At 42.3% G+C, this 27,954-nt stretch overlaps 2 protein-coding genes and 1 long non-coding RNA gene across 3 annotated transcripts; 1 reads left to right on the top strand and 2 right to left on the bottom strand.

Annotated features, from left to right (window-relative positions):
• The first annotated feature begins 855 nt into the window (after nucleotides 1-855).
• On the top strand, nucleotides 856-1,389 carry LOC308138448. The gene is made up of 3 exons (XR_013936883.1): nucleotides 856-922; nucleotides 1,023-1,130; nucleotides 1,216-1,389. It is a non-coding gene; the product is annotated as an uncharacterized lncRNA (long non-coding RNA).
• Nucleotides 1,390-11,863: 10,474 nt separating this feature from the next.
• Nucleotides 11,864-16,309, bottom strand: LOC308138441 (E3 ubiquitin-protein ligase TRIM21-like). Its single transcript, XM_080507552.1, has 2 exons — nucleotides 16,197-16,309; nucleotides 11,864-15,689 (listed from the first exon to the last, which is right to left on the bottom strand). The coding sequence occupies exon 2, from the start codon at nucleotides 15,678-15,680 to the stop codon at nucleotides 14,049-14,051; it is 1,632 nt and encodes a 543-aa protein (XP_080363678.1). The 5' UTR covers nucleotides 15,681-15,689; nucleotides 16,197-16,309; the 3' UTR covers nucleotides 11,864-14,048.
• Nucleotides 16,310-19,903: 3,594 nt separating this feature from the next.
• Nucleotides 19,904-26,292, bottom strand: mdh1ab (malate dehydrogenase 1Ab, NAD (soluble)). The gene is made up of 9 exons (XM_080507555.1): nucleotides 26,240-26,292; nucleotides 25,624-25,722; nucleotides 25,123-25,219; nucleotides 23,142-23,317; nucleotides 22,842-22,964; nucleotides 22,472-22,648; nucleotides 21,481-21,594; nucleotides 21,105-21,194; nucleotides 19,904-20,404 (listed from the first exon to the last, which is right to left on the bottom strand). Exons 1-9 carry the CDS (start codon nucleotides 26,240-26,242, stop codon nucleotides 20,282-20,284), a joined length of 1,002 nt encoding a protein of 333 aa, XP_080363681.1. The 5' UTR covers nucleotides 26,243-26,292; the 3' UTR covers nucleotides 19,904-20,281.
• Between the last annotated feature and the right edge of the window lie 1,662 nt (nucleotides 26,293-27,954).

Below are 27,954 nucleotides of genomic sequence, written 5' to 3'. Positions count from 1 at the left end.
GGGAAGTGTTGAATGAAGAGGGGGGTCTGGCAGACCTCACCTTCAACCCTCCAGAGGAGATGCCGGGACCCAGCGAAGCAGTCGCTCTCCCTCAGACCAGCCTCGGGCCAACTGGGGAGGGACAGGTGAGACCTTCAGTGGTCTGGAACTTAGAGCTGTGATTTCACTTGTTAACGGGTTCCAGATGTGGAGCAATGTGGGGCTCTGATTGATAGTTACATCTCCTTTAACTGCACAACAAAATGTGCTTTTAAAAAAAGACACATTTGATCCAAATGGCATTCAATTTAATACAAGGGATTATTTAACCCTTTAATCAGTCCACAAAAACTAACCTTTCCTCCTGCAATTGGCCTTTAAATACCACCTCACTACGTGTGTGTTGCCTCATTATCTATCAAAGTGATGTGGTGTCTCCTGGTGTTGATCTTCACAGTCTCTCAACTTGTGGAACTTGTGCATTTAACACTTTTCTTTTATCTACAGTGTGTCGTATCAAATTCCCAGGGCGTGGATCCTGTCAACCCTGCTGCTCCTCCCGCCCCCTCCAGCTCCAGGTGAGTTCACCTGTCCACTTTCCTTGCTACCTACCTACCTACCTACCGACATGCACTTTACTTCAAGCTCCGAGTCGTTGCACAGCTAGAAAATCTCAGTTTATTTAGTCTCAGTGAGGCCTGAGTGTGTATCACATATTTGGGTGGAACGCCATATTACATGTCAATGTATGTTTGAACTCTTCCTGATTGTTTTTGGTTCCTGCAGGAAACGAAAGCGCCCCCGTCAGGACGATGCCGGCCAGCCCTACGTCAAGAAACCGGAGAACGCATTCATGCTCTTTCTGAAAGAGCAAAGGGCAAATGTAGCGGCTGAGCTGGGCGTCACGGGCAGTGCAGCTGTGAACACGGAGGTGGGCAAGAGGGTAAGTTGTCCGCTCCTGCAAATTCATCGCTCATGTTTAGAAGCTGGCTTGTCTTTGTGTTTGTGTGTGTCTGTGACAACGTGTTGTCATCTCTCCACAGTGGAAGTCACTCCCGAAAGACGAGCAGCAGGAGTATTATGAACAGGCCAATGCAGAGGCACTGCTCCACGAAGTTCAACATCCAGGATGGTCGTCTGCCTCCAACTATGTATGAACTCTCTCCTCACCTAAAACTCATAAATGTTGACAAGACCTCACTAGAACTGCTAAAAATAAGTATTTTCTGTTTTTAGGGGAAAAAAAGGCCGCGCAGGAGACGGGTAAACAAAGCCGTGGCTCCCACCATTCCACCAGGGCAGCCTCTGTTATTTTGTTGGATGGACAATATGGGCCAAATCCACCAATTCCAAACAGAATATGGCTGTGCCTTCAATCTGCCACAACTGATCCCCACTGCCGCCCCACAACAGCCCTGAACTCAATTCATAAATAAAAATGTTTTTAAAAATTCACTATCATTCTATCATTTGTTTTTATTATCACGAGTAGCACTATTTTATATTTTGTATTTATTGCTTTTACCTGATGATTGTTGATGCTTGGTAGCACAAATAAAACTCCACAGCAGTGGATTAACTTTATTTTGTAGAGTCGCCGCTTCAGCTTCAGTGAAGATGCTTTCTCATCTACTTTCCCATTTTAATTTGAATGCAATTAGAAAAGTCCAGTTTCTTTCCACAGAACCAAGGTGGTTGTACTTTGCAGGTGTTCATTTGTAGAATATAATGCTGCATCTATATATATGACCTCCAGCATGACCGCTTTGGCAGTGGGTCAGTAATGGTGTGGGGGGGCATTTCTCTGGGGGGCCACACAGCCCTCCATGTGCTCACCAGAGGTAGCCTGACTGCCATGAGGTACCGAGATGAGATCCTCAGACCCCTTGTGAGACCAGATGCTGGTGCGGTTGGCCCTGGGTTCCTCCTAATGCAAGACGATGCTGGACCTCATGTGGCTGGAGTGTCAGCAGTTCCTGCAAGATGAAGACATTGATGCTCTGGACTGGCCCCCCCGGTCCCCAGACCTGAATCCAGTTGAGCACATCTGGGACAACATGACTCTCTTCTTCCACCAACAGACTGTCCAGGAGTTGGCAGATGCTTTAGTCCAGGTCTGGGAGGAGATCCCTCAGGAGACCATGGTCCACCTCATCAGGAGCCCAGGTGTTGTAGGAAGGTCATACAGGCACGTGGAGGCCACACACACTGCTGAGCCTCATTTTGACTTGTTGTAAGGACATTGCATCAAAGTTGGATCAGCCTGTAGTGTTTTTCCACTTTAATTTTGAGTGTGACTCCAAATCCAGACCTCCATGGGTTAATACATTTGATTTCCATTGATGATTTTTGTGATTTTGTTGTCAGCACAATCAACTCTGTAAAGAACAAAGCATTTAATAGGAATATTTCATTCATTCAGATCTAGGATGTGTTATTTTAGTGTTCCTTTATTTTTTTGAGCAGTGTGTGAGCACGGAAAGTCCAACATGATAACCAAGGCCACAGACAAGCACACGCAGGAGAACACTGCCTTAACCTGTCTGACATAACTGTGACTAAAGTGTCCAGCCTGGTCACTCAGGAGGAACATGGGTCGTACGTGGCCCCTGAACTCGATACTCCTGCTGCTTTAGTGACATCTAGTGGACATTCTTAGTTACTGCCACTGTTGTATTAGAAGAGATGAAGGACAGAATGTCCCACAACTCATTTATATGGCGTCTCGCTTGCACCTTGTAATTCCAGACACATTTGTAGAGAGAGATAATTATGTGACAACAGCAAAATGTAAATGACAGCAGAGTTTGGTAAAGTTTCCCAGTCGAACAACAAAACCCGGGACTGTCTCAGAAAATTAGAATATTGTGATAAAGTCCTTTATTTTCTGTAATGCAATTAAAAAAACAAAAAATGTCATACATTCTGGATTCATTACACATCAACTGGAATATTGCAAGCCTTTTATTATTTTAATATTGCTGATTATGGCATACAGCTTAAGAAAACTCAAAAATCCTATCTCCAAAAATTTGAATATTTCCTCAGACCAAGTAAAAAAAAAAAGATTTATAACAGCAAAACAAAATCAAACATTTGAAAATGTCAATTAATGCACCCAGTACTTGGTTGGGAATCCTTTTGCACGGATTACTGCATCAATGCGGCGTGGCATGGAAGCAATCAGCCTGTGGCATTGCTGAGGTGTTATGGATGCCCAGGATGCTTCAATAGCGGCCTTTAGCTCATTTGCATTATTGGGTCTGGTGTCTTTCAGCTTCTTCTTCACAAATTCTCTCTGGGGTTCAGGTCAGGGGAGTTGGCAGGCCAATGGAGGACAGTAATGCCATGGTCGGTACACCAGTTACTGGTGGTTTTGGCACTGTGGGCAGGTGCCGGATCATGCTGGAAAATGAAATCATCATCTCCATAGAGCTTTTCAACAGATGGAAGCATGTAGTGCTCTAAAATCTCTTGGTACACAGCTGCATTGACTCTGGACTTGATGAAACACAGTGGACCAACACCAGCAGCTGACATGGCCCCCCAAACCATTGCTGACTGTGGGAACTTCACACTGGATTTCAAGCAACTTGGATTTTGCTCCTCTCCAGCCTTCCTCCAGACTCTAGCGCCTTGACTTCCAAATGAAATACAAAACTTGCTTTGGTCTGAAAGCAGGACTCTGGACCACTCTGCAACTGTCCAGTGCTTCTTTCCCAGAGCCCAAGTCCGACGCTTCTTCCGTTGTCTTGAGTTCAGGAGTGGCTTGACCATGGCAATACGGCTATTGTAGCCCATTTCCAAGACACGTCTGTGTCGGTGGCTTTTGATACGGTGGCTTTTGATACCTGGACGCCAGCTTCAGTCCACTGTCTTTGAAGCGGCTCTGCTTCACAATGCTGTTAAGGCTGCGGTCCTCTCTCTTGGTTATGCAGCGTTTCCTGCCACATTTCCTCCTTCCAACAGACTTTTTGTGAATGTGCTTTGAAACTGCACTCTGTGAACAGCCTGCTCTTTTAGAAATGTCTTTTTGTGTCTGACCCTCCTGATGGAGGGTGTCAATGATGGTCCTCTGGACAGCAGTCAGGTCAGCAGTCTTCCCCATACTTGTGATTTAGTTTACTGAACCAAGCTGAGTGTTTTTAAAGGCTCAGGGAAACCCTTGCAGGTGTTTCCAGTTAGTTAGACAATTCAAGTGATTAGTTAAATGGCCTGCTACAATTTTTTTTCATGATATTCTAATATTCTATTGGGATATTTGAGTTTTCTTAAGCTGTATGCCATAATCAGCAATATTAAAACGACAAAAGGCTTGCAATATTTCAGTTGATGTGCAATGAATCCAGAATGTATGACATTGTCATGTTTTTAGTTGCATTACAGAAAATAAAGGACTTTATCACAATATTCAAATTTTCTGAGACAAAGGAGTTTCATTTGTCTAGTTTACTTCTTTCTACACCTTTTCAGGCATGTTGAAGAGATATGAGGAATGTGTGTATGTTTTAATGTGTGGGTATACTTAAACACATTATATATTTCATCTAACTATTTTCCATATGCTACAGTTGATCAAAGTACAGTATTGTTGGATATGAGTGTGTATGGATATCAATTTCATATGTGATTGCACAAAATGTTTGAAATATCACGCTTAAAATTAATAGAGCAAACAAAAAATACAAAATATCAGTATAGACTCAAAACATCCTATTTTACCATAGAATATCCAACAAAACAAACTCAATCCTTTGTAAACCGTCACAAATGAGCCGGAGCTGAATCGTCCATCACTTTCAGTTTCTGTAACTCGTCTCCAGTTTATAGCCTGCAGGTTTAAACTCTCCAGTCTTTTAAAAGCATTGTGTTACACACAGCCTGCAACATGGCTTATTTTAAATTTATCACGGTTTCACAAAATTTTAAACGAGGCTCAAACACTCTGTACGATTTCATACATTCAGTAGTTTTAAAACAAAAACTATATCTTATTTTGCATATGCGAAGTTTCAATTGCAATTTAGGATGATGAACATTTCATTACATTTTCAGCTGTAAGTGATTTTAAAGGTTTCAGTTTTCTTTTACAACATTTTCTGATATTTTTTACATTTTACAATTGAATAGAAAAGAATTAATAAAATAGAATATAATTCATTTCAGCATTTCGCCACAGAGAATAAATAAACAAAATAGATATACATATCAAATAAGACAGGATAAAAAAAATAATAATAATTTGAGGTATTAACATATTCAAGGCTTTACAGAGACGAACCTAAACACAAGAAGGATGAAATTAACCAAACACGGCAAATAGTATTTACAGGGAGGAATTATAGGACTGATTGGCCACAGGAAGGAAAGACATTTCAGCCATTTTAACCATTTTATTTCTTTTCTCATGAGTTTTACTTGATTTATTTCTCTGACATTGTTAAGCTTTTCCCCCATTTTAGTGATTGTGTGCCACAGCTCATGAGGGCTCGTCCTGGAAATATCCCTGCATCACTGATTTGAATAAATAGTAACAACTCTATCTACCCAAATGTGACTCTTTCCTCGTCCACAGTTACAATCTGAGCTTTTGAAGTGGTGTTAGGAAACAGGAAGCGAAGGCTTTGGTCCTGAGTGACGTATCCCCAGAGGCTACTGTAGGAGATATTGTGGAGTCGCTGGAGGACGAGTGTCGCAGTTGAACCATGACATGATACTGTGTGAGTGCCGGTCCAGTAAGGTTTCATTGACATGAATTGATGACTTCACACAGGAGTACAACAGAGCAAAAAAATACAAGCATTTCTTTTTCATCCATGGCGCAACCGTAGTGCGTCTGACTCCAGATCAGAAGGTTGTGTGTCTCCCCACAGAGGCCTGTAGTCCTTCTATTTTGTGGCTGAGTGAACGTTGTGATTCAGATCTCTGTACAAAAGATCATATGTGGTACCAAATCAAAAATGTCTGGGATGGATTTCAATGTGTGAACGGTCAATTCCTATGTTTTAATACAAATATTATACTTCCAAATGTTACTCTGTGGTGTCTGAAGGTTGCGTGTTCAAATCCCGTCAGGGTGAATGTGCTTGTTTCAATGTCATGTTAACACGTCTGGTTTCAGGTGAGCTCCCTGTGTGGGACAAGAAGAACCCAACCAATCAAAAGTTACTCTGTATAATTTGATGAGATGTGATCATATATGCTTTGAAGCGTCAAGTTAATAGAGAGATTTGGATGTCTCCTATTCAGTGTTGTCAATGTGGTTCAATGTTAGAACATCTTGATCCAGATCACAAAGCTGAGATTTGTCGTCACGGTGAGTTGATAGAACTCAGACATTGACCTGAGTTGAGACTCTGTGGCGCAATGGTAGCGCGTCTGACTCCAGATCAGAAGGTTCTGTGTTCAAATCACATCAGTGTGAGTGTTTATTATGACCTTATTAAACTCAGTGGTATCAGGTGAGCTCACTGTCTGACATGAATGATCCAGTAAACCACAAAAGACGGTGTCATTCTGTTCCTTTATGAGAAGTGACGGCAAATGTTTAGGAGATTGAAGGTAATTGAGGGATTTCAATGTCTTTTGTTCAGCTTTGTCAATGTGATTCAATATTACAATGTTATCTTTCAAAACATTTCATTGAGAGATTTTGATGTCTCATACTCAGCTTTGTCAATGTGTTTCAATGTTCTAAACATCTTACTTAAGACCACAAAACTGAGATTTGTTGTTACGGTGGGGCTGGTGGTAAATGTGACTCTGTGGCGCAATGGTAGCGCGTCTGACTCCAGATCAGAAGGCTGCGTGTTCAAATCATGTCAGGGTCAATGTCATTTCTCATACACATGCATATATCAGACAGGAGCATATTAATGAATTAAAAAGCTTTGTACCACATTTACAGCAACCTTATGAAGCAATGGTCTTTTAATCCATATGCACTGTCCCGTCCAAATAAAAGGAAAGGTTAACTTGTCAAACCATGTTCCTTGACAAGAGAGAAAGATGTACCTTTTGAAGCTTCAGATTAATTGAGAGATTTCAATGTCTCATACTCAGTGTTGTCAATGTGGTTCAGTGTCAGAACATCTTGATCCAGATCACAAAGCTGAGATTTGTTGTCATGATGGGTTGATTGAACCAATACAGTGAGAGGAATGCAGATTGTCTGGGCTCCTGTTCACCATCCAACTAAATAGACATATGGAGCTCTCCCACGGGACTCTGTGGCGCAACGGTAGCGCGTCTGACTCCAGATCAGAAGGTTGCGTGTTCAAATCACGTCAGGGTCAGTTTGTTTGTTTGTTTATGACCTTCTCACTTTGTGAACCACTGTGGATTAGTGTGAATGTATCAGACAGCAAACAGTGTATTTGCATTACATTTTTGTAGTTTTTTTTATAGCACTGTATTAATCCCCAGAGGGGGAATTACTTCCTGCATTAACTCAATATGGAAGTGATAATTAAAGGTTGAAGTGTGGAAATGAGAAAGATCTGTGGAAGGCACGGCTCAGACTAGAAGTGTGTGTTGACACTCTGGTGTAAGAGGACATCAGCCCCCCCCCCCCCCCCCCCCCCTTTGCACCGGGTCCCCAGAAGTTGGAAAAATACGGAGGTCTCCCACAATGCATCAGCATCACTGCCACATTCTGTCTCAGCTTCTGGATTCAGTCCAAACCTCACTTTGTCTTCTACGGACGAGCTGCTGGAGTCGACGTACAGAGAAACGTCGGAGTCCGCAGCCGTGGGAACGTCCAGCCTGTGATGTGTGATGTGTGTGTGTGTGTGTGTGTGTGTGTGTGTGTGTGTGTGTGTGTGTGTGTGTGTGTGTGTTTTCTAACAGGTCAGGGCAGGAGACGTTATCCTGTCTGACTCCAGATCAGAAGGGGACAAATGTGCTTTTGTGTGTGACTCTGTGGCGCAATGGTAGCGCGTCTGACTCCAGATCAGAAGGCTGCGTGTTCAAATCACGTCAGGGTCAAGATGTTTGGTTAGAACTGTATTGGGCTTGTGGTCACACAAAGCCAGAGTGAAACTACAAGAGAAGTAACAGACATAAGTGTCAAATCCTACATGGGAAACTCAGCCTGTTTTGTAAATACCAGAAAAAAAATGTTCCTTGTTTTCCCTTTCAGGTGGATTTAGTAGGATTTGTCCTCACTAGCTTGTTGCTGTTGGGATGAAACTCTTGTAATGAAAAACTGAGTTTAACGTAGCTGCTCTCTTCGACCAGTGTTTTGTCCTCCTGAGAGAGAGAGAGAGAGAGACTGACTCTTCATTCTTCATTTAAATGATTTTATTTGCCAACATTCACACATCTTCTTTGCCACTGAGCCACAAACGGCTGAACTCTGCTTCAGGCATCAACCTGACTTTTCCTTCAGGTTGTAACTCGGGACTTCAGACCGTCCTCAGACCAACATTCACAGGAGTTACACTTTTGTTTTTAGATAATCATGAACACACCTCATTAGAATCTAATCACAATTTTGAATCAGTTCAAATTGTGGAGTTACTGGAGTGTCAAACTATCAATGAAGTTCTTTGTTAAGCTTTGAGCTTCCCAGCTCTATAAATTCTAACTTTCAATGAAACTTACTGATCTTAAATTGTTGCCACAAGCAGATAAAACACTATATTTGATTGTGTGTTGGACCTGAGGCCTCTCAGCCTCCCAGAGATGATTCAGTTATCACAACCTGTTCTTCTACAACATCCAGGTCCACCGGCTCCATGTTGGACAAAGAAATAGGACCTGGGTTTAGTTTCATGCTCTGGTCAACATGGACGCTCAATCCAACTATCTGGAGAAGTTTGTGGTAAAATATCTTGCTCAAGGGCACTTCGGCATGTAAAGAGGGGGAGATGGGAGTGAACCCGCAACCCTGCAATTATAAGACAAATTGTTCTTCCACCTTCACGGTCCTCCCTAAATGTTAGGGTATATACTATCTGCTGTGTACTTGGTGTTCACAGGAGTCTTGGTATCGTGCTGCTCTGAACGATTGTGAGGGGAAATGATTGTGTGCCAGAGCTGCTCCACATGGAGGGGGAGGAGTAATGGTCGTCACCCCCCTTCTGTTTTCCTTCACGTGCTCAGACCAAACTCTACACAGGACAAGTCTCAGACTGACTCATCTCTCACTACGGTCTGTGGTGTGTCTTGAGGCCTCAATAAAACACTCCTGACAGAAAGACTAAGTTTAGCCACTTTATTCTCGTGGTGACTAATGGAGGTTCATGTCCTCAAGGCCTTCTATGGTTATATTGATGATGTTGTAATCTTCAGGCGATTCCTCAATTTCAATTTCAATCTCGACTTCGAATTCGTACCTGCGGACACAAAGGAAAAACTGTTACTTACAGGCACAGACACCGTCGTGTCATACAAAAGGTGGAGGGAACAGGAGTGGCTTTAAAATGACTATATAACTAGTAATGAGGTTTATAAACACTCCCGTTCACTATATCTGAAACAATCCCACATCAGGAGGATTCTCAGTATGGACACTGACTGCAGAGGCTTCAGTATATAAAAAAAATCTAAATAGAGTAGCAATTGTCACAATATCCTCAAACATGTATTTACTAAAAGCCACATTTATTATGTTTGTCTTTTTAACTGTGTGCTAAAGAAAAGAGAATCAACACGTCAACATCTTTCTCTGAATATTCACAGGTGGACTTACTCTCCATCTTCATTTTCTTCATCGAGATCAGAGAAGTAGCCCTGGCTGTCGAGGATGTCCTGAAGCTTTTCATCAGCGTCTGTCAAAACACAACGAGGCAGACATGATACAACTTCACACACAGAAGATATTTAAATACCACATGATTTTTATAGCATCGAAAGACAAAGAGTGTCTAAAACCAGGACTTTTGTCTCGAGTGTATTGGCGTAAACATGTTTAATTTTCACTGTGATTTGTGCGAATGAGAAAACAACTGGAGCGGTGCAGTACAACTATGTGAGTAAAGCAGTAGAGGGCAGTGGGCTACCAGCTAACGGCTATCATGCTAGTGATGCCAGCTGGGTTCTGCCAACAAATGTGGCGTTGGCGAAGGTCTGTGCTCTACCGAGTGCCCGTTGTAGTTTTACAAAGTTTTCTACAGACCTAAGCTCAGAATCAGTGAATGTAGATGGACTCGCCAGGGTCCGAGGCTCTGAACGGGGTTCCATGTTCTGTATAGAAGATGATCTGGTTCTGGTTCTGGAAACACTCAGTGTGACCGAGGTTCACAAACCAGGACAGGAAATATGTGGCTGAGTTTACTTCAGTTGAGAAAACGCAGTGAACCAAAGTCGCTACTGACCATCAGGCAGTCAGACTCGTTGCCGGGCGTGTTGTCAGGGTGGTTCTGGGGCATGGCCTCGCCGTCAGGGTGGTTCTGGGGCGTGGCCTCGCCGTCAGGGTGGTTCTGGGGCGTGGCCTCGCCGTCAGGGTGGTTCTGGGGCGTGGCCTCGCCGTCAGGGTGGTTCTGGGGCGTGGCCTCGCTGGCAGCAGCTGCAGCAGCTGGGATTCTGCCCCAGTTGCTGAAGCGCCACTTCATGAAGCGGCGCTCGCATCGAAGTTAAAATGACAACAACTTTCCAAGGAAAAATACGTTATTTCTTTATAACAAACCGTTTAATACAGTCCTAGAGCATACTGTCTGATCCGATAAGTGATGACAGATTGAAAGTGTTGGCTAATGAGATGGAAACGGGATACGTTTCGCCTGTTTTGAACTGAAAATAGTCACTTTAAAATTTAAAACACTCTAGAATTTGCATTAAATGGCTGGTGTAAAGAAAAAGGTAGATATATCTCGTGAAGAGCAGTTTTCATATTGATGAACCCTGTCCCATAAGATATTTGGACTCTTCCAGTATATATTGACGCTTTTGGCCAATATAAAAAATCCAATCCATATAATGTGCATGTATTTGAACTGTGGGTGGAAGAGACCCTTCAGAAAATATAGACAGGTTGCACTAAAAAGCACCTGGACAGTGTAAAAACCCTGAGTGTCCAGAAACTTTGGTTTTTGAGAATATCCTTTATTTCTCCCATTTTACCCAGATAGAAATATTTCTTTATCTGATAATAATGGAGTAATACTGCAACAAAAAAAAGAACATTCACCATCATACTTTATATTAAATCTTCATGTATATTTTAAGGTTCTCTCTTAATATTTAGATTGGAGAACACGCATTTAAAAACTAAATGAACGACGACGCCTGTGAAGTTGTCCTCTCGAATGCAGTACCTCAAAACAACCAGTAGACGTCACTACTTTGACCGCATTAAATGTTTTGAAGCAGTGCGTCACTTTCTGCTTTAATTCTCATCAATAGCAAATGATGAGAATTATAATTGTGAGCTCATAGACACAAATCCTCTGTCCCTGTTCCTCAATCCTGCTGATGAAAGGGAGATACTGGACATTGTTAGAGGGTGTAAAAATAAAACCTCGACAGACTATGATGACATGGATATGAAGACCTTAAAAAGTGTTATTGAAAGTCTCTCTAAGCCGTTGACATACATCTGTAACTTATCGTTACAAACTGGCCAATTTCCTGATAGTATGAAAGTGAAAAGTGATTCCTGTTCAAGGCAGGAGATAAACATCTCTTCACAAACTACAGGCCTGTCTCCCTTTTACCGCAATTCTCTAAAATCTTAGAAAAGGTTTTCAATTCCAGACTTGACAGCTTTATTGAACGGTTCAATTTACTCTGACAATCAGTTTGGCTTTAGGAACAATCACTCAACTTCACACGCACTCTTTGATATAACTGAAGAAATAACTAATGCTGTTGACAACAAGAAATATGCATTAGGGCTATTTATTGACATGAGTAAAGCATTAGACACAATAAACCATGACATATGAATTAATAAGCTAGAACATTATGGGATCAGGGTGGAGCTCTACAGTCGGTCACCAGTTACTTAAAATATAGAAAACAATGTGTGAACATTGGTGATTATCAGTCAAGTTGTCTACAAATTGTATGTGGAGTACCTCAAGGTTCCATTCTGGGCCCACAATTGTTTAACATGTACATAAACCACATTTGTAAAACTTCTCAAATTCTTAAATTCATCTTGTTTGCAGACGATACAAATATTTTTGCTTCAGGAGACGATTTAAAACAACTGTGTCAAATTGTTAACTTGGAACTCAAGAGTGTCAACAAGTGGTTCAAACAAAACAAATGATCTCTAAATCTGAGTAAAAGAAAAAATGAGGATATTAGGCAACTGTAATTCCAATTCACAGGAAACAATTCAGATAGAGGGTGTTGTTATTGAGCGGGTGCATGAAATCACATTCCTTGGAGTTTTTATAGATGATAGAATTACTTGGAAATCTCACATTAAATATATATCCAAGAAAATTTCAAGAAACATTGCAATAATAGCAAAAGCAAATCACATTTTAAATATCAAAGCTCTACACACCTTATACTGTTCTCTGATTTTGCCCTATTTATATTATTGTACTGTGGTTTGGGGTAGTACTTATAAAAACACAGTAAAACCAATAGTAATGTTACAAAAAAGAGCTATTCCATTAATCCATAAAGGTTTCTGGACCACACAAAGTCATTATTTCTTAAAACAAAGATCATGAAGTTTAGTGACATTGTGGAGTTCCAAGCAGTACAGATGTTATATAAAGTACAGATGTTATATAAAGTACAGATGTTATATAAAGTACAGATTTTATGTAAAGTACAGATGTTATGTAAAGTACAGATGTTATATAAAGCAAGTTACAGATTGTTACCTAGACAAATACAAAGAAGGTTCCAGATCGTACTGGTCGTTATGAAATACGTGAGGAATTAAACTTTAGGACTCAGAAACATAAACACAACCCTGAAAAGTTTTAGCCCGACAGTTAAAGGTGTTCAATTGTGGAACAAATTGGAGACGGAGTAGAAACAATGTCCAAACATCAACCTGTTCAAATACAAATACAAACAAAAGACTTTTGAAATATACAGAGAGGAAGAAATGCATTGCCATCAGGAGTAGGATCAACTTGTGTGTGTTTGTGTGTGTGTGTGTGTGTGTGTGTGTGTGTGTGTGTGTGTGTGTGTGTGTGTCTGTGTGTGTGTGTGTGTGTGTGTGTGTGTGTGTGTGTGTGTGTGTGTGTGTGTGTGTGTGTGTGTGTGTGTGTGTGTGTGGTAAGTTTGGTCCGTGTCGATATAGTCGTTTAAAATGTAACAAGTTGTTTTTGTTGATGTTTTGTTCTTTTATACCAGTGTAAAATGTACTTTTTAATTTGGGGGAAGGCGCTCAGAAGCTTCTTGCTTCAGCCCACTCCTTTTGAGCAGAATGTTTACTGCTCAAATAAACAAAAAAACTTTCACCAACCATAATGTTTCCATGGAGGAAAAACTCCAGGTGATCCAAGCGAGTCTATATTCATGAGCTGAAGTCTGTTTTCAAACATTCATCAATTTTTACAGGCAAAATCCTCACAAATGACGTGTGATCAGGATGTAGTTTGCACTGATCCTCACAGAGCCGTTACACTTTATTGTTGATGCTGTTTTTTGTTTCTCTTCAATTTACACTATGTGGGACAAACCTCCTACCTTTCAACCCGTTCATTTGAACACACCGTGTTAATCATCCTACATAAATGAAAACTTTAATAAAAAGGTTTTTTTATACTTCTTCCATCAAACTGTTACATTTGATTGTAAAATCTTCACATTAAATGTCGCCGTTAAGAAGCTTTGAAGCTGCAGAGAAAAACGTGTGTGTTCATGTTGTGACTCTGCAGCTTGAAGACACACAGACTGAAAGATTCCTGCTCATGAAGCTCTAAAACAAACACATGAAAAATATCCTGATTGAGTCAAACATGTCATGAATCTGACTGCTCAGTTTCCTCTTCCATCAGATCTTTACTTGTTTTGGACAAACTGTCAGAACGTTTCTTTAGGTACAAACTGCTGCTCAGTGAAATCCTAGAGTTGTTCACCATGGATCACAGTGAATCGTCACTTTCTCACCACTTTGTTCATTGTTGGTGACGTTTCATGATGAAAACTGATCAGACAGTTTGATTGACAGGACAGATGATCAGAGGTGCAGAGTTTTTACCACCATCATTAAGACTGGGACTGAAATATGGGAGGAGTTTGTCAGTGAAGCAGCAGCCAGTGAAGGAGGTGATCAGAGCTGCAGCTTCTACATCATAAAAAGAGACCAGACCCTCCTCATAATCCACAAACACCCCCACCTTCTCAGGAGCAAACCTCAGAGAGAGACGAACTGAAGGCTCTTTACGAGCCCAGTACTCATTTCCATTTCTCAAGCATATTGTCCAGAAACCTTTATCAGGTCTCAGTGTGAACTCTCCCTTCCTGGTGACGGACTCTTTGCTCACTCCTAAATCCCACTTCGTCTTTCCTTTAACCTGAACCTCAAAGTAAAATTGACCTGAAGAGAAACTCTGTTTTCCTAAAACAAAAGGAAAAAAAGAAAATCTCTCTGGGTTGTCTGGAAGCTTCTTCATCACTTCACCACAACTCACTTGTTTTCCATCATCAGACAGGATGAGATGAGGATGAGCTGTATCAGGATCAAGAGTCACATCCACTGCAAACTGCTGCTTCCTCTTCAGCTCAGGATCAAACAGCTTCTTCTTCATGTCTTTGCTGAGAGTCTCCTCCAGCTGAGCCACAGCTCTCACCACAGTCCCCTCATAGGATGATGGAGGGATGCTGACCTCCGTCCAGTCCTGGGTGGGTGGAGCAGCTTTCAGGGAGGAGAAGCCTTGGAGGAGGTGGAGGTGGTCTTCAGAGTGAAGGAGCTGCTCCACCTCTGAGCTCCTCTTCATCAGCTCACTGATCTCCTCTTCCAGATGTTTGATGAGACCTTCAGCCTGTTTCTCTCTGGCTTTCTCTTCCTCTTCCATTCTCTCCATCATCTGCTTCAGATCTCTCTCAACACGCTGCATCAGAGCAGTGAACACCTCAACACCTTCTGCTTTCTCTCTGTCTGCAGCAGCTTGACTCTTCTTCAGACACTCTTTGATCTCCTTGATCTTCACTCGTCTCTTCTGGACCATCTGCTGCATTTCAGCCTCAGTCTTCCTCAGCTCCGTCTTCTTTCCTTCACATTCTTCACTCAGAGAAACAATCTGGTGAGTCTTGTGCTCTAAAACACTGCACATCATGCAGACACACGTCTGCTCGCTCTTACAGAACAGCTCCAGAGGTTTCTGGTGCTTCGGACACATCCTGCCTTCCAGGTTCTCCACAGGCTCCACTAGCTGATGTTTCTTCAGGCCTGACACTGTCAGATGAGGCTCCAGGTGAGTCTGACAGAAGGAGACCAGGCACACCAGGCAGGACTTGAGGGCCTTCACTTTGGTTCCAGTGCAGACGTCACAGGGAACTTGTCCTGGTTTGGCAGCTTGTTGCTCTGAGCTGCTGCTGGCTTTGTGTTCAGCTTCATGTCTGAACTGAGCAGCAACCTCAGAGAGCAAAGTGTTGACATTGAGCTGAGGTCTCTTTTTGAAAACCTTTTTACACAGGGGACAGTCACATATGACCTTGGAGTTCCAGTGTTTAGTGATGCACTGGTTGCAGAAGTTGTGTCCACATGGTGTGGAGACTGGATGAGTGAACACGTCCAGACAGATGGAGCACAGGAACTGATCTGGACTGGCAGCAGACATCTTCACACCCTGATGACAAAAGACAAGAGTTGATTGAAAGATGAATGCATCATTGTACATGTGGTTCTTTGGCCTTTTTGTAGTGGCTTTCTATAAATTATGCCTAAACCAACATTTCATCTAATAAAGAAAATTCCCTCTTGGATAAATCATTAAGATTCTATTCTACTTGAGCCTTCAGAACAAGACAGTAAACATACAAAGGTCACGATTGAAAAGGAAGGTCTGGAAATACTAGGAAATTAGCCCACATAGTCAGCATGCACATGATCCAGTCTAGAAGTTGCAGAGCCAAATGGCACATTAGACCAGTGTTTTTCAACCTTTTTTGAGCCAAGGCACACTTTTTTCTTTGGAAAAATCTGGAGGCACACCACCACCCGAAAATGTCAAAATTTGAAACTCTGTAGCCTCTATTAACAATATAAAGTCATTCTCATCAAAGTTTTATCAACACGAATCAAATAAATACAGAAAAAAAGTATTTCCCAATTTTTCTTTTGTATTTTTACTCACTCAGTGTGAAACCTGGCGAGGGAAGTCTGGGCCACTCTGATCAGACTGCTGCCTCCGCGACCCGGCCCCGGATAAAGTGGTAGACAATGGATGGATGGATGGATGGATGTTTTTCCACTTCTTTATTATGTAATCCGCCACATAAAATCGTTCTTAAGGCGCAATGGCTTCTTTTATAAACACTTTGCTGACATCTTAAAGTATGATCACATTGACAGTTCCTGTTTTTCCACATTTGTGACGCAGCGCTTTTTACTTTCGGTTTTACTGAAGCTGCGCACCACAATCACATGTAATCGTCAATAACACGATTTAAGCGGTAAATAACAGGATTTTCTCAAACGTCATTAACTCCTATGAGTCTCTGCTTCACTCAGACTTTAAGTTGTCGTGATTTTCTCTGTTGATAAACCTCAGAACTCGTTGCAAATTCCGGCAGTTTCTGTCGATGAGTTAGAAACTAACCTCAGTTTCCACCGGAGCGACTTTACAGTTTGTACTTTTCTATTATACTTGAAAGTTGGTGGACTTTGAATTCAGTGTGCTTGTAGAAACTCACCAGTATGTGACAGACTCCAGGTAAACTCCGTAGAAAGTCCAAGGTTTGTCTGAATAACTTCCCATTCCAGTGCCAGAAGGAGGAGACAGAAGAGCTCCTCCTCCTTTTACAACTGTACAAGTAGGTGAGTCATTTCCAAAATGACTTTTATTGCTTGGGTTTTTAAAAAGGTCAAATAAATAAAACAACAAGAAATTTAAAAAAGCTAAAAAAAAAAAAAAAAAAAAATGCTAAAATGACTACAATTTCCAAAAGTGAGGGGAATAAAAACTTAATATGTCAAGAAAGAAAAGTAAAATTGCTTAGAAAATAGAAAAAATGTCCGCTTTCCCATGAGTCCATGACGCCTCTCTGTAATCAGCGTTTGCTGTGTTTTGGTTAATTTAATAATTTGTCTGCTTATATTAGATTGAGTCGTCAAACATGTCATGAATCTGACTGCTCAGTTTCCTCTTCCATCAGATCTTTACTTGTTTAGGACAAACTGTCAGAACGTTTCTTTAGGTACAAACTACTGCTCAGTGAAATCCTAGAGTTGTTCACCATGGATCACAGTGAATCGTCACTTTCTCACCACTTTATTCATTGTTGGTGACGTTTAATGATAAAAACTGATCAGACAGTTTGATTGACAGGACAGATGATCAGAGGTGCAGAGTTTTTACCACCATCATTACGACAGGGACTGAAGATTGGGAGGAGTTTGTCAGTGAAGCAGCAGCCAGTGAAGGAGGTGATCAGAGCTGCAGCTTCTACATCAGTGTTTTTCAACCACTGTGCCGCGGCACACTGGTGTTCCGCGAGATGTAGTCAGGTGTGCCTCCAATTTCAAATTTTTTTCTAAAAATCATTTGCTCTCACAGCCTGTGAGAGCAGTGTGTTGAAGAGTAAACATGTATAAATACTCTTCGCCAATAGATGGCAGCACATACATTTGCCAGTAAAATCGAAACTTAACAGACGTCAGTCTGGTTAATCAGTTAGGCAATTAGCAAGACCCTCCCAGTAAAGGAGTGTTTCTGCAGGTGGTGACCACAGCCCACTTCTCAGTTCCTCTGCTCCCTGGCTGAGGTTTTGGTCACTTGAATGCTGGCGGTGCTTCACTGTAGTGGCAGCATGAGACGGAATCTACAACCACAGTGGCTCAGGGAGTGCAGCTCATCCAGGATGGAACATCAATGAGCTGTGGCTTTGTTTGCAGCTGTCTGCTAAAACAGACTCCATGAGGGTGGTATGAGGGCCGATGTCCACAGGTGGGGGTTGTGCTTACAGCCCAACACCGTGTAGGACATTTGCCAGAGAACACCAAGATCGGCACATTGGCCACTGGCGCCCTGTGATCTTCACAGATGAAAGCAGGTTCACACAGCCCTCCATGTGCTCACCAGAGGTAGCCTGACTGCCATGAGGTACTGAGATGAGATCCTCAGACCCCTTGTGAGACCAGATGCTGGTGCGGTTGGCCCTGGGTTCCTCCTAATGCAAGACGATGCTGGACCTCATGTGGCTGGAGTGTCAGCAGTTTCTGCAAGATGAAGACATTGATGCTCTGGACTGGCCCCCCCGGTCCCCAGACCTGAATCCAGTTGAGCACATCTGGGACAACATGACTCTCTTCTTCCACCAACAGACTGTCCAGGAGTTGGCAGATGCTTTAGTCCAGGTCTGGGAGGAGATCCCTCAGGAGACCATGGTCCACCTCATCAGGAGCCCAGGTGTTGTAGGGAGGTCATACAGGCACGTGGAGGCCACACACACTACTGAGCCTCATTTTGACTTGTTGCAAGGACATTGCATCAAAGTTGGATCAGCCTGTAGTGTTTTTCCACTTTAATTTTGAGTGTGACTCCAAATCCAGACCTCCATGGGTTAATACATTTGATTTCCATTGATGATTTTTGTGATTTTGTTGTCAGCACAATCAACTCTGTAAAGAACAAAGCATTTAATAGGAATATTTCATTCATTCAGATCTAGGATGTGTTATTTTAGTGTCCCTTTATTTTTTTGAGCAGTGTGTGAGCACGGAAAGTCCAACATGATAACCAAGGCCACAGACAAGCACACGCAGGAGAACACTGTCTTTACCTGTCTGACATAACTGTGACTAAAGTGTCCAGCCTGGTCCCTCAGGAGGAACATGGGTCGTACGTGGCCCCTGAACTCGATACTCCTGCTGCTTTAGTGACATCTAGTGGACATTCTTAGTTACTGCCACTGTTGTATTAGAAGAGATGAAGGACAGAATGTCCCACAACTCATTTATATGGCGTCTCGCTTGCACCTTGTAATTCCAGACACATTTGTAGAGAGAGATAATTATGTGACAACAGCAAAATGTAAATGACAGCAGAGTTTGGTCAAGTTCTCCAGTCGAACAACAAAACCCTACAAAATATGTGGATACTTAAACATATGCACTTCATTTTAGAATGTTCTACATTTTCTATATTGGGTAACATTGTTACTGCTATATATATATATATATATATATATATATACCAACTATTATTGATACAGAAAGATCATTATAAAGTTACTGAATATTGGCAAAGGAGTTTCATTTGTCTAGTTTACTTCTTCCTACCCCTTTTCAGGCATGTTGAAGAGATATGAGGAATGTGTGTATGTTTTAATGTGTGGGTATACTTAAACACATTATATATTTCATCCAAATATTTTCCATATGCTACAATTGATCAAAGTACAGTATTGTTGGATATGACTGATCAATTTCATATGTGATTGCACAAAATGTTTGAAATATCACGCTTAAAATTAATAGAACAAACAATACAAAGTATCAGTATAGACTCAAAACATCCTATTTTACCATAGAATATCCAACAAAACAAACTCAATCCTTTGTAAACCGTCACAAATGAGGTGGAGCTGAATCGTCCATCACTTTCAGTTTCTGTAACTCGTCTCCAGTTTATAGCCTGCAGGTTTAAACTCTCCAGTCTTTTAAAAGCATTGTGTTACACACAGCCTGCAACATGGCTTATTTTAAATTTATCACGGTTTCACAGCCACTCTGTTATTTTCTTTAAAAAAATTATAAAACCACCAGAACTATTTATACATCAATCTTATTTTCATCCAGCTTGAAGCTCTATGAAGAACAAAAAACCCCAAAAAGGCCACATTGGTTCCATGTTTTTGTCTTTATTAAATTCCAGTGCTGGAGGACGTAGTGCATCACTGACTAAATGTAACAATCATCCGTTCACTTACTGAGAGAAAATCACTGGAAAAGAGGAATAGATGCGTCGGTGGACTTTGGGCATGTCTTCATACTGAGAGGTATACTTGTGTGTCCCCAGTGACTCAGGTGAACAAACCAACAATACATTCTTGCGTTTTTTTTCCTCGGCGTGGCTCCGATCCCAAACGTCATTTAAAGCACACGGATGTACCTCCCGCCGTACACTCATAAACACGGTCATGGTGGAGAGCTTGGTCACAGCCGGGCGTCTGGAGCCGTGGGGCCGTGGCGTGAGCGCAGAGTCCCAGCAGGGTCTAGTCATACCCCCAGGAAAGACACGGCCACGTCTCTCTCCTCCATCAGCTCTGCTGCTGTGGCGTCCATCTTCTCCTGGGAGAACTTGTTGATGGCCAGGCCATCCACGACCTTCCAGGTTTTGTCCTGGGGGCAGATTTTAACACTCAGTAACCCCACACACACACACAATTCTGTGACCAAATCAAAACGATAAAATAAATAAATACATATCAAACGACATGTGATCAATATTTCAGGGGAATTTTACAACTTTACCCCAATCCATAAGAATTAATGTTCAAACCAAAATGGAAAAGTTCATCTTTACCCACAACAGTGAGCCTTCAATATCATTCATATATATATATATATATATATATATATATATATGCATTAAAAAAAGCAGAAAATAGACTGACATTTTCCCATTTATAATATTTACAAATATCTTTTAAGAGGCCAGAATTATAAATGACGACTGACCCAAACCCATTTTGAAACGGTTTAAAAATGAATTCTTAAAATAATTGTTTTTATGTGGGAGAACATTTCCCTCCACAGCCACACGCAGAGTCCGACTCCAATTTAACCACTGGTGGGCTTTTTTATTTTTTTGCTTTGCCCAAACCAAAACGATGCGTTTTCACCTGAAGTGTGTAAACGGGACCTAATGTCTGTAACTTAGACATTCAAATAACAGAAAGAAAAAGCCCACTTATGATGTTTGCATTTCAGTGAATGAAAAATCTACACAAGCGTCACCGTTTGAAACGATGAAGAAAACCAACTAATGAATTCAAATGTGTTGTTTGTTATTTGCATCATCAAGCGAAACGCGTCTCACCTTGATCTGCACAGGGAACGAGTAGATGAGGTCGTCTGGGACCTTGTAGGAGTTTCCACTGGAGTAAATGCCCATAGAAATAAATTCACCCTGGGCAAAAAAAAAAAAAAGAAATTCAGTGACAGTCATTATGGGCTTTTGGAATCACAAACAACATCCATGTATACAAATAAATATGAATATTGATCCAAATAGCAGCTCAGCAGCAAAGTGTGCAAATAAAGTTCTGCATTTTCACTTCAAGACGTCGTCTGTGTAAACGTACGGACCGAAGCCTTTGAGCAACGTTCCCATACGCACTAGATATAGTATATAAACACGTGTTCAACTTGGCACAGCGTGGCAACAGTCGTCGGGGAGCCAGCGGCGCCACTACCTCCGTGGTGCCCGACCAGATGTCCCTCATGTGGTCGCAGATGGCCTTGGCGGCAGACATGGCACTGGACAGCTTCCTGGCCTTGATGACTGCAGCGCCTCTCTGCTGCACCGTCTGCAACGCAACAACGTGTGGAATATTACTACTGACTCTAGTCCACAGTCTGTATTGGACCATTACTGTCATTTGATTTCAATGTAAAGCGTCATGACATTGGTATTTGGCCGTTTGCCCCTTTAGATCAGTGTTTTTCAACCACTGTGCCGCGGGAAATTATCCAATTTCACATTTTTTCTAAAAAAAACATTTGCTCTCACAGCCACTGTCAGCTGTGAGAGCAGTGTGCAGAGTAATCGTGTATAAATACTGCGGCGAACAGGATGAACCTGTTATGAAATTCAGAACCCTTCAGAACCCTCAATAACTCTGGCAACACATAACCTGAACTCCCATCATGCCCTGCAGCGAACAACTCCGTGAGGCTACAATACTCTTCACCAATAGATGAAATTGATAGGTGAAATGAAACTTAACAGACGTCAGTCTGGTTAATCTCCACCTCCTGCTGCTCCCATCTTGTATCAAAGTACTGTGTCAGTGACAGTGATGGAGAAGTTTTTGAAAAGGAAGAATGCTAACCAGGATCTCAGCTCTTCATCCATCAGGTCCAGGTTTCACACTGAGTGAGTAAAAATTAAAAAAAGAAATTGGGGAATACTTTTTTCTGTATTTATTTGATTCCTGTTGATAAAACTTTGATGAGAATGACTTTATATTGTTAATAGAGGCTACAGAGTTTCACATTTTGACATTTTCGGGTGGTGGTGGTGTGCCTCCAGATTTTTCCAAAGAAAAAAGTGTGCCTTGGCTCAAAAAAGGTTGAAAAACACTGCTTTAGATATTCAGCCTGATTTTTATGTGTGTAGAACAGTTGCAGCTGGAGTCGACTGTAGATCTCAACCAGCGATACACACAGAAACCTTCCACTTACTGAAATGAACTCGCCCGTCAGCCACTGGTCGTCCTTCACGGCGTCGAAGCAGGCGAGCTCGCTGCCGGACAGGTTGACCTTGCAGTGGTGGACGTCGGGGTACTGGGTGGACGAGTGGTTCCCCCAGATGATCACATTCTTCACGTGGGTGGCAGGGACCCCGCAGCGCATCGCCACCTGCAGGACAAGGCCGGTCCGGTTAGGATCCATTCCGGGGACGTCAAGGCCGCAGTCACACCGTCCGTGTGGCGCGACCACATTCTGATTTACTGTTTATTAGACTTTCTTCAAATCTGCGACGGTGGAGCTCAGTTTGTCGTGCAGTGCGGTAAACAAATGAGAATTATCTGGCACAGTGGTGTCGGTGCACCTGAGAGCGAGCCCTGTTGTGGTCCAGACGGGTGAGGCAGGAGAAGTTCTCCTTGGGGATGGAAGGAGCAGACTTGGCTGCAATCAGACAGTTGGTGTTGGCGGGGTTCCCGACAACCAGCACCTGGAACACACACACACACAAGTCCAAACGTTAGCGCGCCGACGGCCCGTTCTGGAATTGAAGCTCTCAGGGAAGCAGGATGTGGTCAGTGAGTCCCTGTAGACGTACCAGTGCTCTGAAAGTCTGATAAACTGGCTCCTTCAACAGGTTCAGACATGCAAGAATGTGCATCGTTACCTTGACTGTCTTCTTGGCGTACTTATCCAGGGCGGCTCCCTGGCTCTTGAAGATTGCGACATTGGCCTTGAGCAGGTCTTTCCTCTCCATGCCGTCCCTCCTGGGCATGGAGCCCACCAGGATGGCCACGTCCAGGTCCTTGAAGGCCACCTCCTCCTTGTCAGTGGGGACGACCTCTGGAGAGCACAAACGTCTTCTATATGAACAACTCCTCCAAGTGTTGTGACGTCACACCAAGTCATTGGTTTGCTCGGCTAAATCGACAGAGACTCTCGTGTGAAGTGTCGTTCCCTCCTCTCCAAATCAGACCAGTTTGAGAAACGCATTTTGGACGTCTCTCCCGCTGCGCCGGCACACGACGTGTTGTCTTTGCGCCACAGTCCGTTAAACAGGGGCCTCCAACAGCCCCCGTCCACACAAAGCAAAGGACGGCACCTTTTCAGAGGAAACATTCCAGGTCACAATGGAGATGGTGACATAATGGCGCCTCACGACTGGGGTCATGATGGCGGTGAAAAAGACCAAAAAAATGCCCATTTTTGACGTGACTTTAAAAGTGAACCGATCCCAATAACCCTAAAAACTGATGCCGCTTATTCTCTTGTCACTGTTGATTTGACATCAATCAACTCCCATTATCTCTAAAACACGAATGTCAAAACACATTTTAGTTTTAGAGGTCACATCTTGAGTTAAAATAGTGCCATAATAACCTCTTATTTTTCTTTGTTGTGGTTCAGAGTGCAACGTGATGAAAATGTCTAGATTTTCATTAAAAAAAACAAGCAATTACTATGGAAAATGACCACAATCTCAACATGAAGCCAATCCAATGATTCCATCTGCTGCAAACGACGGTGAAAAGTCCAAAAAGCTTCTCCTGTCGCTGTTGCATGAGCCACGTTTTTGCCTCATGTTTGACACAGCTGGTCGAGAACAAGAGCTTGTCAGTACTATCAAAATAAATCTTGAGAGCTGCAAGATCCTGAAAGCTGAAGCACATTTGACACTTTTATAGCCATAGAATTGAGGTTTAATGGTCATTAATCGAGTAGTAGAACTTTTGTTAGTTTTAAAGCAACAAAGCTTCTGGAGGGGTAACCAGGTCAAATGATTCTGAAACCACAAAATTAAATCGACTTTGAAAGAAAAATGATAAACAGACTGGACCCACTGCCATTTCAAAGCAAATAGTTTCCATACTCCGTTCACTTCTCCAAATGTTGTCGTCCAAAGATATGTTTTAATCAATGTGGGGGTCAGAGGGACTGAAACAATGACCGCTAACTATATTTACCCGTCTACAGCTAACCAGTCTATTACAGGGCAACACACACACACACACACACACGCGCACACACACGCGCACCTTTTCAACCGGGACTTAAAAACATTTGCTCGGGCGTTCCAATAACTAGATTTTACTTATTTTATTGCCTTTATCTCATCTTTTATTTACTGTTGAAACACAGACTTGCGATGTGAACAGTGCAATAGAATTACATTTGCCCCGCAGGCAATTTTACTTTCCCCCGGTTAACCTCAAACACATGGAGGAAGTCGTCACATTCACAACATTCAAACTACAGAGGAAGAGCTCAAACAAGCCCAGAGGCGATGAGACGAGAGCACCAACGACGACGCCGCAGTGCCGACCAGCTTTGCTTTTCTACGTTAAATGTCCTCCCACCACTCCTTCTGTTCCTCTGTATGAATTGACTAGGAGACTGGAACAGCTGAATAAATAAAAAAACATTTAAATGTGTACAACTCACAGCCACGGATCTTAAATGCAACATGATACATTGCCGGAGGATTTTAGTAATTCACAGTTCGTTGGCGGTTTCTAACCCATTTCTCTGATGTGACAAATTGTAATCGGCCTTCCCACTACTCTGCCGACATGTCGACTTTTTATTTGACTTTTGTGTTTTCAACCACACCCCAGGCCGTTGATCACACCCTCTAATAAAACAAGTACCTTTCAGAAGTGGAAGGGCGCAGTCCTGCAGCTCCATGACGACACCGTCCAGGACAGTCATCATGGCGGGGATGTCCAGAAGGACCAAGATGATTGGCTGAAACAAATAAAGCCACGGGGCCACGTGTTGATTGAGATGGGCAACGTTTCAATCATTTCCATGTCGGAACGCCACGGTAACGGGACACCGGAGTGTCCCTGGAACAGAGCATGAGGGCCTAAGCCACGCAGCTCACTGACGAGGGCATGTGCCAAAAGGATCAAGTGGATCAGGTTTTAAAGATGGCCTAAGACTCTTGGCACAGGATCAGTTTTATTGACTCCAAGGGCAAATCCCCAAGGCCACACGAATGAAAGAGTGTCATCTGATTGATTCCCACGTGGGCAACATCTGTTCAGGGTCAGGTCCCAATATGACCCTGAAATATTTGACAGTAACAACTGCCGCTTAGGAGCAAGGGTCTTGTGACAGTACCGAAGGAGATGAGGGACTTACTGTACCTGATCTTTGCCAAAGACATCTCCCTTGGCAATGCTGAACAACAGAGAATAGGCAATCTGCCCAGCAGCTCCAGTCACCAGCACTTTGATAGGCTCAGTCTGTGTGAGAGGGAGAGAGAGAGAGAGAGAGAGAGAGAGAGAGAGAGAGAGAGAGAGAGAGAGAGAGGGAGAGAGAGAGAGAAAGAATGAGGTGCTACAGGATCACATCACTGTGAAGAAAAACAGGAAAGGTGAGAGTCAAAATGTCCAACACACGTGGACCGCAGGCCTTTTTCTGTCCAGCAGATTTACTAAAGCAACAAGGGGTCAGGGCAAAAATAGAAGCAGCCACAGACCTCAGGGTTACATAACAGACCCCGGATCTTCGTAGGTTATCAGGTTCCACGCCATCTTCTCTATTCATTCAACAGAAACTCGAGTTAACTTAACTTCTGTCTCAAATCTTCAATATGTTGCGTGGTTTTCATTGAAAAAGTTGAATTCGTGCTGCAGAATAAAAAACCTCAAAAAACCTTCGCATAACTTTGTTCAACTTGTCATCGAATCAGCTGCTGTTAGAAGTTTTCAATGTTGGACAGAAGCATTAATATAAAAGTTTAATGTAGAAACGACTCACCATCTCGTCACAAGAGCTCGGACTGCTTCCTCACTTCTGTCAGAAGCCGTAGCTCACCCATATTTATACCCTCGCCCCTCGTCTTCTTCACACACCCTTCATACCGACTGGAAAGCAGCATTCAGTCGCATTACCGCCACCTACTGTTCAGAGATGTAACAACATGAAATGCATACACGGAGATTTTTAAGTGATAGGCCAATACAACGTGCCACATTAATTGTGAAGTGGAAAGAAAATGATCCATGGTTCTCAAATTTTCTGGCAAATAGAGAACTAGAAATGGCGTTGAGCAAAAATATTCATCCCCATCTCCACTGTGTCGGTATTTTGTAGAGCAGGGGTTTCAAAACATTTTAATTCAGGGGCTGCACACTACACAATTCTATCGCAAGTGGGCCGGATTGGTAAAATAGTGCCATGATAACTTTTAAATTTTAACTTTAAAGTTTAACTTTGTTGTGCCACAGAGTATACGTGATGAAAATGTCTATATTGTCACAAAAACTAAACAATTATCACTGAAAAACTACATTTGTCTATTCTAATGACCCCCTCTGGCGCAAATTCGAGTGACATGTAAAAATAATATTAAAAAAAAAACCCTTCTCATTCATAATCCAACAGCTGTTGCATTATGAATGTTTTTACAAACACACCCTGATTGCATGGCTTTGAGATTAATCTTTCATGGCAGCAGCATCACCAATATGTCAGCTCAGGTCTCAGTGTTGTGTTGTGCCCGCTACTCTTAAGAAATCTGTTTTAAAAAGCAAACATTGATGCTTTTTTTTAAATTTCTTTTTCTTTGCATTTTGTTTTGTGGTTTGGCTGGAATGTAGCCTTTGTGTTCGCTCACGGCCTTATGCTTGACACTCCAGGTCAAGAAGTGATATAAAACCTAAAAAATTTGCAAATAGCTGATTGTATTTGAGCTTGATTAATTTTGTTACATGAGTGCAGTTATTTTTTTAAATTAAATATATGTGGTGTCAAATTAATTCCAAATGCAAGTTTGATATTTTCGTCACACCCTCATATTCTGACATTTTTCTATTTCTACCGTGATGATTTTTGCTTATCCTCTTTGTAAAATAACTATTTTTTTAATCACACGTCTTATGTCGAGCTGCTTCGTTTATTTACGACACTTGCAACGGACACACGGCACAGCAAGCATGCAGGTAATTGTAGTTTTACACATTTTGTAGTCCTTTAACGAAAGCTCGCCTGACAAATGCAAGGATATTTGCAGTCACTGAATCTTTTAGTAGCTGTAGCGTGTCGCCACGAAGTGGTGCAGCAAAATTACGACTCGTTTTTATTCTTTAGTAGGTACGAGGCCCGACGGTACTGCGAACGAGCTAGCTGGTTAGCATAGCCTAAGAGATTCAGCTTGTGGTTGCCAAGCGACCAAATCCCAACAAGCTAGTAGCCAGACGGCAGCTAGTTAGTACACGTTCACTTTACGTTAACTTAGCTTCTCAATGGAAAGGCACTAGGCTCATTTGGCTTGTGTAGTTATGACATAAAACCTTTCAAACACGCCTGTTTTCATTCATGGTGATGGTGTTTCAATAAGCGCGAGCTCACACGAAAACGATGCTACCCCCTAGCATGTTTCGGTTTAACTGGCTTCCTTGTTAAGTGGTGACCGACTTCCTCTCGTGTCATCCATAGCTACTGGTATCAGCAGATGCAAAAAAAAAACAAAA

Source organism: Blennius ocellaris, assembly GCF_963422515.1.
Source record: "Blennius ocellaris genome assembly, chromosome: 13".
Classification (NCBI taxonomy): Eukaryota; Metazoa; Chordata; class Actinopteri; order Blenniiformes; family Blenniidae; genus Blennius; species Blennius ocellaris.
This window is presented reverse-complemented; position numbering and strand designations above follow the sequence as displayed.